The following is a 12,036-nucleotide window of genomic DNA, read 5'->3' as shown; positions in this document are numbered from 1 at the left end:
TCCTGGCAGTAAGGCCTCAAATAAAGTTCTGTGATGGATCCTTTGACAGAAAAGAACCTCCCTCTTTTCTAAATTGACATTTTTTTTTGCCTCTGCATCCCTAAATGAAGTGCATTCTTGTTTTTGTAAACAATCCACAATAGGATTTGGATATCAATGTATCCAAACTGCAAGTGATTAAGTATATATGGCTGTTATCTATGCATTATGCCAAGGTAGACAGAATTCAGAATAAAAAATTAAAACCTGCTGAAAATGCAAATATTTACTACTTCAAGTTTTCAAGTCGTTGATATACAATTTCTTCTGTTTTGAGAAATTGCACTGATTCCAGCAGTATTCCTCATTTGAAGTTTAAGCAGTATACATGAGACTACTATAATAGAGATTTAGAGCCACTAAATAACCTCTATATCACACACAGCAATATGTTTTCCAATACCTTCTGCATTAATAATTTTAATTATCACATCACTCTGTAGGAAAAAGATCTCTCCTCCACAAATAGGCACTGCTCACAGTATCTGAGCATTCTATGAATTAGACAGAAGAGTATGTTCAAAATATTCAGTATTTGAATTGTTTTTATGTATATTGGGGATGCAGTCACTATACAATCAGTGGAAACACCATGATAGATATCACAAATTCTCACAAGTTTTTGAGAGGTTCATATTTTTCTTTTATAAAATAGGATCACAAGATATGATATTTTCTGGTAAGTTTTATAATACCTATTTAATCCAACACTTTTTTTCTCAAGAGTTTAAGGGGAAAAAAACAAACCCAAACCACTATTCATATATGCTTTCTGCTCTACCGTAATAGAGCTAATAGATGAAATACAAATTACCCAACGAATACTATATCGTCAGCTGTGCAAACACTGAAGTAATTGGTAAATGTAATATTCTAGCAACTTTATCCACCACTAGTTACAAGCTTAAATATAAAATGCTATTAAATGCGTGATTGCAACTTTAACTAAATATTACACTGGCAGTGTTTTTCTTCCATAATTGACACTTCAGAGCCTGCAGAAGTCAAATGTTTTCTTTATGAAAACTCTAGTAGACTTGGACATATTCAAGAAAAACCAAGTGTACAGCATTCAGTTGGAACTTAAAAAAAAAAAAAGAATCTTACCATTAGATTCAAAGCAAGTTACAATTACACACACACACACACACACACACACACACACACACACACACACACACAGAGAGAACCTGTAAAATCATATTTGAAAAGCACTTAATTGTAAAACTCTTTCACATTACTAAATAATCTACTACTAATTTACTATTTAGCAAGAATATGAAGTGGTATCTTTACACATTTATATTTTTACATATGAACTATGAAAAATAGAGCGTATTATACTTTGTCAAGGCAAAACAATTAGCTACCTGTTTTGTAATACTAATGTAGCTCAATTAATAATGCAATTCTGGCCCCTACATTTTCAAAGTGGGGTGCAGGAATTTAGCCACCAGATTCTCATTGGCTTAACACAGGGGTGGGGAACCTACAGACTGTGGGCCAGATCCGGCCCGCTCCTTCATTTCATCCAGCCCGCAGCAAGTCTCCGCGCTGCCGGGCCTCAGTGCTCCCCCTGGCAGGGCTGGAGCCGCAAGCGCCAGCTCGCCCGACTGCGGGGCGAAGCTAGGGTTGCCAGGCTGTAAAAAGTCCAGTTGGCTCTGCGCAGCTCCCCGGAAGTGACCGGTATGTCCAGCCCCTAGGCGCAGGGGTGATCAGGGAAGCTCTGCGCGCTGCCCCCGCCCCCAGCACCGGCTACGCAGCTCCCATTGGCTGGGAACCATGGCCAATAGGAGCTGTGGGGGCGGCACCTGTGGGCGCTGGCAGTGCATACTGCGCAGAGCCACGTGGCCCCCCTCCACTTTGGGGCCAGACATGGCGGCCACTTCTGGGAGCAGCGTGGAGCCAGGGCAGGCAGGGAGTCTGCCTTAGCCCCGCTGCGCCGCTGACCAGGATCCACCTGAGGTAAGCGCCGCCCAGCTGGAGCCCGCACCCCGAACCCCCTGCCCCAGGTCAGAACCCCCTCTCGCACTCTAATTCCCTCCCAGACCCCGCACTCCCACGTGCACCCCAACCTCCTGCCCCAGCCCTGAGCCTGCTTCCGCACTCCAAACCCCTTGGCTCAAGCCCAGAGCCCCCTCCTACACCCCGAGCCCACACCCCCAGCTGGAGCCCTCACCCCCTTCCCATGCCCCAACCCCCTGCACCAGCCCAGAGCCCCCTCCCATGCCCTGAACCCCTCATTTCTAATCCCACCCCAGAGCCTAGGGGAAGCCCCAAGCCTCCTCCTCCCTCCCCACTGCGGGGCTGTGTGTGGCCAGCGACTGATTTTTTCTGTGGGTCAGTAGCCCCTGATAGAAAAAAGGTTCCCCACCCCTGGTCTAAAGTATACCTAGAAGGCTCATTAGAGAAACACTGTTGTAATGGACTGTGAACCCAAACAAAGAACGGCACTTAATAAAAGAAGAGCTGATACTTACTCCTTATTCCTGTTTTTAATGCAGGGATGATAAAGAACTTTGACTGCATTCCATGTGCCTGAAGACCTGGAATCAGGCCTCAAATTATCTTCAAACAAGGTAAAAACACTGCTGGATGCTGAATTTCCCATAGATTCCACCAATAAAGTGTCAGAATTTAAAAGCCACATCTGTGGATAGAGAATAGTTTATTTATAGAATACACCAGCAGCTTGAACTTGTTCTGTTACTCCGGATTTAAACCTGACCTGCTATGAGTAGGTGACATTAGGCCACATAAATCATGAAGCTTGATGTTTACTAGAGTATGACAATTTAAAAGTAGATTCTAACAAATCTTTAATGGATGTGAACTAACATTTTATGTTAAATAATCTTAAGTGTTCAAAGTGCTGTAAACTCCAGTGGAGATAAATCAAGGGTTCTATAAATGATGCAGAATTTCTTGTGATCCGTGTTAGGAGCAACAGAACTGTGAATCTGCATTTCCTTTGTGGTAGTAGCATGTTCCCTCTGCTAGAAAAAGAAGAAACAGACAAAAACTATTGTTCCAGTAGCTAATAGATGATTTTTCTAATTTTATATTTCAGTGATGTATCAAGCAAATTGTGTTGAAACAGTCAAGAACTGAAGACAGGATGGCAGTTGAGAGATTTCCCACTGGAAAAGCCAAGAAACAAGAGAAAGAGAGAGTATTTAAAAAAGATTGGATAGAGCTAAAACAAACAGAGAGGGAATGGGTAGCACATTAGAGTTTACTAAAGATGAGACAGGCCCAATTACCAAGAGCGGCAAAGGCTCTTGATACTAGTCAGCTCTGTGTTCTTGGGGAACCAGGGGCAGTATCCAGCCTGACTCATGAAAGACACCCCCACCCCCCTTCCTTCCCCAGCCTCTGCTTAAACCAAAACCCATCAGAGGAAAAAATTTGCAGAGAGCAGTGAAGGGCGTTGGGAGACACACTTAGACCCCTCCTGACAAGGGTGACAAGATTAAGACATCTCCATTTGCATACAGAATGAAGAACAGAGACAACTCCCCCAGCCTCATCTGCATGAAAGATGGGACAGGGAGACATCTCAATTTGTATACAGAATGGAGAACAGAGAACTACACTGAACTCTGGGACCAGAAAAAGCAGGGAAGCACTGCATCATGGGAATCTCTGCTCCAGATGTTAATAAACCTACGCCTGCCCACATGCTGCTCAGCAGTTATCAGACCAATTATAGTAATGAATCCTTGATTGATATCCAAAATACTGAAGCAGCCCAGTTGCATTGTGAGCTCCCTGGAAGAAAACACCACTCATAGCCAAGAGTGATCAGCTCCTATTGTCTAGCCTAAAGAAAACCCTTGAGTCATCAGTTTACCTATAAACAAATCTAGTGTTCTCCCTTGAACCATTGTATTTTCTCTACAAAAATCCCTACTCACTCTCCAGTGTTCTGATGCTTAGATCCAAACTATGCATCAGTTCCACTGGGACTCCATCTTCTCCTGACTGACTGTGCTGGGGGCTCTGCCTGTCTCCAGCCCTCAGGACCCTGAGCTACCAACATCACCTGAGAACCCCGACCAGTTCAAGCCTCATGGAGTGGGTGAGATCCCCCTTCTTTCTCTTTCTCTGTTTTCCTTTCTACCTTAGGTATTAACCTTTAATAATGTAGGTTATGTTGGTTTAGGCTCTCCTTGTGTAGTTATCACTACTATTCAATAAATAACTTTTATGGTTAAGCTGGTTGCTTCTCTCTCTCTTGCTGAACTTTACTCTTTTGTGTTTTTAGCTTCCCCCATTCACTCTACAGCAACTCTTCTTTTACCTAAGCTAAAGATCCCTGCAGCATCCAAAATACTGTGGGGTTTGCTCATCAAGTAGGTTACTGCCAGGACAATTGTGATGTGAGAGTGGGGATAGGGACGTGCTGAATCTGGGACGCATAAGGATAACAGTTTGAAAGTGCTGCTTGACCCAGTCCATGGAGCCCAGGGGCATATAAGGAGAGGCAGCTTGAAAGTGCTGCTTCATCCAGCCCAGTGAGTCCAGAGACATATAATGGGTCAGCTTGACAGTGCTGATTGACCCAGTCCGTTCAGACAGGCTCTGTTAATGTATGTGTAGGTGTTCATCTGGTTCTGGGGCTGGAGAAACCCAGTCCTAGGGAACCTAGGTCCTGCAGGATAGCTCCATTGGGAGAGGACTTGCAGAAGGGGGAAGTAGAGCTCCATATGAAAACACAAGTGACAGAAGCAGTACATTGATAGAATTACAGAACTCTCCCCTCCCCCCAGAAGAGTAACCCGAATAAATGAGCATACCCCAAAGTAACGGGCAAATCTGGTAACACTCTAGCCAACACTTATTTGGAAAATAAAACTAATAAAAAGATCTGATAATGGGAATTAGGTTTCTCCATACTAATTGCTGGCACAAAAGTGCTGGAAATCTATATTAAAGGAAAGTTTTGAGAAATCTCAATTCTTTTCACTCTATTATTATTACCCCAAGGCCCCAAACAAGATAAGGCACTGTTGTGCTAGGAACAGTACAAAAACCATTCAGGTCCCTCCCCTTTTCATTTATTCACTTGGCCATGGCAGTAGAGACATGAGTTGCCAAAATGAAATTAACTTTCACAAGTGAGCTAAAAGAATTTTTTCACTCTCTTTGAGTATATTATTTCAGTTTGCTTTGTATGTCGCTCATTAAACATATTACTTTGTACTGTCCTCCAAGGAATTCCAATTGTTTTTCCCCAAAGACCTAGTTGCTCTTTGAACTGGCAGTCAAGTTTAATAGGATTCTTTTCTTAGCTGCTTTTAACATTCACGTTGATGTATCTTTGGACTCTTATACACAGTATCTAATGCACTTATAGAAGTAGGAATTAAGTGCTGCTATTGGTTAGTAGTTCGTGCTAGCCTTTCGCTTCTGGAGACCTGGGTGACCTTAAGTTAAGACAACAAGTTAAATTAAGTTGGGTGATAGACTTACTGCAGCCCCTGCTAACAGGTTTGTTCACATCAGATAACACTTACTATTTGATATAACTGAGCACAACTATTGCAGTTTGTCAGAGGCCCAGTATTAGAAAACTGTAGCAAGGCTTTTGCAAAGAAGGAATGAGACACACTCTCAAAGATGTCTGGGAGGAGACAGGGAAAGACACTAGCTAATTGTACTAAGCCTAGCTCTAGGATGTGGACAAATAGAAGAGAATCCAGAGAAGAGCAACAAAAAATGACTAAAGGTCTAGAAAACATGACCCATGAGGGAAGATTGAAAAAATTGGGTTTGTTTAGTCTGGAAAAGAGAAGACTGAGAGGGGACATGATAACAGTTTTCAAGTACATAAAAGGTTGTTACAAGGAGGAGGAAGAAAAATTGCTTTTCTTAACTTCTGAGGATAGGACAAGAAGCAATGGGCTTAAATTGCAGCAAGGGAGATTTAGGTTGGACGTTAGGAAAAACTTTCTAACTGTCAAGGTGGTTAAGCACTGGAATAAATTGCCTAGGCAGGTTGTGGAATCTCCATCTTTGGAGATTTTTAAGAGCAGGTTAGACAAACACCTATTAGGGATGGTCTAGATAATACTTAGTCCTGCTATGAGTAAAGGGGACTGGACTAGATGACCTCTCGAGGTCCCTTCCAGTCCTATGATTCAATGATAATACAAGTCCCTTACTCGCAAACACTCACCACATATGTTCTCCCTTCCCCTTTCAGAGTACTTCTAGAATCTTCAGAAAATTACACCTGGGGGAATTCTGTGCCACTGCGCAAGCACAGAATTAATGTCTCCCGCAGATTTTTTTTCTCCGCAGAAAATACATTCTACCAGAGAGGTGCTGCAGTTACACCTTTTGCCCATCAGGGGCTGTTGTGGCACCAGAACAGAGAGCAGCAGGCTCACTGGCAGTAGCAGCCAGCAGCTGGCTGCGTTCCTCACAGTGGCCGGGGATGGGGAGGGGGGTACAGACAGGGCTGCTGGGGGGGTCACATAGATTGGGGTTCAGAAGGGCTAGTGGGGGGGACAGACTGGGGGAGGGGCTGAATGGGAATAGGGGGGCAGGGCCACATGGGGACAGGGTGGCTGAACGGGGGTCCAGGGATACATGGGGACGGGAGCAGATGTTTCTGACTGAATGGGAGAGGCTAGGGGTCAGCGAGGGTCTGCCTGGGGAAGGATCCCCAACAATTCCTCTCCCCCAAAATAACCTGTTCCATACTTCTCTCACCCACACCAACAACCCTCCAGGTTTACTCCCAGGCTCCTTCCCAGCATTTACTTCCCTCTCCCTCAGCTCCTCAATTACCTCTGATTCCCCCACGCCTTTGCACTGCTTCTGAGGGGTGCGGGAAATAAGTTTTGTTAAGTTCTGTATTAATATGCCTAGCAAGAAATCTGTCAAAAAATATTTCCTGAAACTTTGTTGTTATCTGTATTGTTACAGACATACTTGCTGACAGGCATTTTGAAATAAATTACCAAAATAATTGAAACTGGCATGATTATATTGTGTTATTTTGACAAATAAAATATGCAGAATTTTGCAAAATGTTAAAAGATTGTGCACAGGTTTTTTAATTTTTTGGCACAGAATTACCCCAGGAGTAGAAAGCGAATAGCATCCTTCACTCTAATCTAGAGGATATACCGTCAACATATGTCTACTCCTTTCACAGTTTCTTTTGCACCCTATTTTAAAGATTATTAATCAGTTTCACTTGGCAGCTGGATCCAGCTGAAAAGTGCTTCTGTTTACACATTATAATACTGTGGGACAAAAGCCACAGATTACTACCACTTTGTCAAAGCATGTCTTATGTTAGCAAAGATCAAACAGATTTGTATTGATGTTTGAATATGCATTATATAGCAGAAATCTGAGTCTGTTGGAGGAAAGGCACTATTTCTGCATCTTCTAAGCTGTCAGTTTCTGACTTGTTTCTAACTTGTTTATTTTCTTTCAGCATTTTCCTTTTCCCCAGCATTAATTATTTTATTTCTGACCTGGTTGTTGACCTATACGAACAGTCCCAAATTCAGTTTCTGTGTTCTGATTCTAAGCATTTATGCATGTTACTTCTGGCTAGTATGTTTGTATATTTTGATCTGAGCTGTCAGCTATTTTATGGATACTACATAGATTTTTCTCTTCCCCGTGCAGTGTCTGGATTCCCAAATTTCCTTGAATTTAACCATTGGTAAGAAAAAAAAACTGCTACAGCAATACTTAAAAATAAAGTATATTTAGAATTTATCAACAGTGTCCATTTGACAGCCCTGGAAAGCGACATACTCTGTACTAACAGAACAGTTACAGCTTGCGTAATGAAAACCTAAGAAAAAACAGTGCTAGCTTCCCCATATAGTCCTGCTACTATGCCACAAGCATGACACAGAGGGAACATCATTCGGGTCGGTAAGGTAAGTCAACTTCGGTACCCATTCAGTCTCACTACTCGGCTCAAAATGACAGCAAGGATGCAAATTAGAGCCAATTATGATGGTGATTTGTATAACAGAGACATTTATCCTGTAGGAATTGGATTGACTCACTTCACATAGACCGATGGACTTAGATATGAAAGAAATAGGTGCCTCAGAAATATGTAACATAAAGAGAAGTGCTACAAGAACTTTCAGTGACTCTTAGACTGTGACAAGCTATATAGAATATGTGAGACACTTTATGATATTGATACCAATATTGTAAAATTGTAATGAGTCTTACCAGATATGTAAGGCCCTGCCAAATTCACACTCCATTTGGTCAATTTCATGGTCTTAGGATTTTAAAACTTATAAATTTCATGATTTCAGCTATTTAAATCTGAAATTTCATGGTGGTGTAATTGTAGGGATCTTGACCCAAAAAGGAGTTGGGGGGGGGGGGGTCGCAAGGCTATTGTAGTGGGGATTGCGGTACTGCTACTCTTACTTCTATGCTGATGCTGGTGGCAGCACTGCCTTCAGATTTGGGCAGCTGGAGAGCCGCGGCTGCTGGCCAGGAGCCCAGCTCTGAAGGCAGAGCTACCGCCAGCAGCAGTGCAGAAGTAAGCATGGTATGGTATTGCCACCCTTAGTTCTGTGCTGCTGCCTGCAGAGCTGGACCCTCAGTCAGCAGACACCACTCTCTGGCCGTCCAGGTCGAAAGGCAGCAGCGCAGAAGTAAGGGAGGCACGATATGGTATTGCCACCCTTACTTCTGCGCTGCTGCTGGAGGCGCTGCCTTCAGAGCTGGGCATCTGACCAACAGCTGCCACTCTCCACCCACCCAGCTCTGAAGGCAGCACAGAAGTAAGGGTGGCAATACCCCCCCACCCCCGCAACTCCCTACTGGGTCAGGACCCCCAATTTGAGAAACGCTGGCGTCCCCCGTGAAATCTGTATAGTATAGGGTAAAAGCACACAAAAGACCAGATTTCATGGGAGGAGACCAGATTTCACGGTCCGTGATGCATTTTTCACAGCCGTGAATTTGGTAGAGCCCTACAGATATGCCATGTAAGGTTTCAGTGGAAAAGTTATAACTCGCTAAATATGATAATCACATTTATATGTAAGTATCATCCTTGTATTGTGAGTTATAAATATGTATGGTATATTTGCATTTCAAACTTGTGCTGTGCTTCTGGGTGACACCTCTCCCAAGACAGATCGGCATCAGCACTATCCAGCCTACTTGATCGTCTATCAAAGGCAATCAGATATACAATGAACCCATTGAGAGAAGGCAGGGGTTACACCTACGAGTCAGCAGGACATGTAGGGACATGCTGGTGGACAGGGGACTCTGCTTTTCCATGCCCACGTGTGCTGTATGTTTGTGTTTGGGGCAAAGGAAGTACAAGCCACATAGCAAAGGATATAAAAAGGCAGATGCATCTTCTCCATTTTGTTTTCAATCCTGCTTCCTACCTCTGGAATAACTTTTCTATAAACTGAAGCTCTGAACAAAGGACTGAATGGCCCATCCAAGTTGTGCATGTGTTCCAGAGGGACTTTCCAGCCAGCAAACTCACCAATACTAAGAACTTGAGATCTGGACTTTGAAGTCTTATGTATGTATCTGACCATTTTGTTTTTTTGTTATCCCAAAATGTATTCATAACCTTCACTCGTGTGTGATATTTATTTGCCAATTCAGTCAAAGACAGTGAAACTTTAAATGCTTGGGGGCTCCACTATCACTGCTTTAAAGTCAAAGTGTCTCACCTTGCTGAGCTAGCGTTTTATGCTTAGTTAGAATCTGTCTATGTTAACTGCTGTAATGATGTTAATTGGCAATTTGTTTTTATTTGTAACTAACTTGCAATGCAGCACACATACTGACACCGTATAAATAGCCTTCTGTGCACAAAATTCTTTTGTGCAAAGAAACTGCAAAAATCTGTTGGACCTCTACTAGTGATTAAAGCCCACCCACCCTCCAAAGATTGAGCACTTGAAGTTGAGATATCTCACATCAGGCAAACCTTAAATGTTCAATATTTTCTTGGTGTAGACAGCTGTGTGGCATATCTATGGTACTCTTCCTAAAAATAAATCTTTTTTAAAGAAAGGTTTCTGCATTTAAAAGTAATTGTGTCAATTAATGGGGAAAATATTGTTACCCAGTGATTTCTTGTCTAGGACTGAACTCTTCCCCAGTGTGAAGCACTGGCCCCCTTCCTGCAAATACTAGAGACAGTTCAGACTTCTCCACAAGGCTCCAAAGTCTGACTATGCATCTTGCATGAGAGGAATGCTTATAAAACTATATTGAAACATTTAATTCTTATTGCTCAATAAATGTAAATTCGGAATAGCAATGTGTTATTCAGTTGTGTTCATTAGGTAAATGGACCTTGGTTGGGTGTAGTAGAAAAAGAGGCTGGTCCTAGGAAGACAATTAGGTAAACAAGTATCCTTTGGATCCTCAGCTTATCCACAATCCAAGATATTTGGGACACAGTGAGCAAGAAGCGAAAATCAGTAGGGAAGGAGAGAGAAGCAGAACAGAACCTGTTTGGCTAAAGGCACAATGTCATGGGTCCAAAAAGCTTAGATCTCTAATACTATGACAAATTAAAGTTGGTAATGAAGATATGCCTGGTTAGCCTGAACATACCAGAAGGATCTGATTCAGTGTATAAGTATCTACATGGGAAACAAATATTTAATAACAGGCTCTTCAATCTAGCAGAGAAAGATATAATAAGATCCAATGTCTGGAAGTTGAAGCTAGACAAATTCAGACTGGAAATAAGATGTGAATTTTTAACAGTGAGAGTAATTAACCATTTGAACAATATACCAACAGTCGTGGTGGATTCTCCATCAATGACCATTTTTAAATCAAGATTGAATGTTTTTCTAAAAGATCTACTCTAGGAATAATTTTGGGGAAGTTCTATGGCCTGCATCATTCAGGAGGTCAGACTGGTCAAGCCCATTGGTCCCTTCTGGTCTTGTAATCTATGATCCACGTATTCCACAAGGCTGGCACAAAATCAGCAGGGGCAAGGAGTTGAGTTCCTCGTACTCTATTATCCAAACATTTCTGAAATACAAGGATGCATCCCTGAGGGAGCCCAGATCCTCTTTTTCTGAAAAAGAAGGTAAAGGAAAGAATGCCATACTTCTTGCCAATGTACCATCAGTCATTTAAGGACATGGGAGAGGACCCTGGACTTTCTGCCTTTTGAAGTGGTTTTAGGGCAATTTTTGGGCTTAGCCCTGGAAAATCCCCAATTGGTGAAGTTGGTTTGGCCCAAGTTGAGTCCCAAGTGTTGAAGAGAACTGAACAGCTCTTGTAAAGGTGTCACCAGAGAAGTCTTGATTAGTGTTGGAGGATACAGAGATCCCAAAGCACTACCTATTTCCCTGAGAAGCTGAGGGTCAGCTGTGGCAGACCTCCCCACCTGTGGCTTTTAAGAGGGCCTCCTCACAATGGGAGCACCTCCTGGCTTTCTGTCTTCTATTAACGTGGCCTGCTGCACCATAACGGGGATAGGGAGAGTGGAGGTAAGATGCTCAGCAGCTGGTTCTGTTCAGGGGTCATAGCCCCATAAATTTGGGCCCCCATGGGGAAAAGAAATGTAAGGAAATGATTCTGGCAGTGCTAGTTGAAGTTAAGAGTTAAAAGATAGGACGGTAGTGGATAAGGCAGAACACTGAATTGCTACTCTGTTTGCTCTTCCAGAGACAGAATTAATTGGGATGAGGACAGAAGGGATGTGCCCACACCCCAGAGGCTCCTGGACAAGTCTGAGCTATTTCAAACATTTCCAGGAAGAGGGGTGCAGCCCAAGTGTATCAGATATAAGGCTCCACAATATTTTTTATTTCCTCAGTCATAAAAATATTATAAACAGACAAGACTACATACTTCTATGTAAACAGCACAGCTGTGTACAGTACTTTGGACTAACTGCTTGAGATTTCAATGAGCTTTTAGTCTAAAAAATTCAAGTGGGTTCTTAATTTCCATTGCTGAATGCCCCAAACTAAAAAGAAAAAACTGAAA

General features: G+C 42.7%; 1 protein-coding gene across 1 annotated transcript in view; it reads right to left on the bottom strand.

Annotated features, from left to right (window-relative positions):
- Nucleotides 1–709: 709 nt before the first annotated feature.
- The window catches only part of UBE3D (ubiquitin protein ligase E3D), a 37,931-nt gene continuing 26,604 nt past the window's right edge, over nt 710–12,036 (bottom strand). The window contains exons 8-9 of the mRNA XM_024193204.3: nt 2,520–2,689; nt 710–1,121 (exon numbers count right to left, since the gene is read on the bottom strand). Coding sequence (XP_024048972.2) covers nt 1,112–1,121; nt 2,520–2,689 — 180 coding nt within the window. The 3' untranslated portion in view covers nt 710–1,111. The remainder of the gene's footprint in view (nt 1,122–2,519; nt 2,690–12,036) is intronic.

This window comes from Terrapene carolina, unplaced genomic scaffold (assembly GCF_002925995.2).
Source record: "Terrapene carolina triunguis isolate 2854851 unplaced genomic scaffold, T_m_triunguis-2.0 Scaffold42, whole genome shotgun sequence".
NCBI classification, from domain to species: Eukaryota; Metazoa; Chordata; order Testudines; family Emydidae; genus Terrapene; species Terrapene triunguis.
This window is presented reverse-complemented; position numbering and strand designations above follow the sequence as displayed.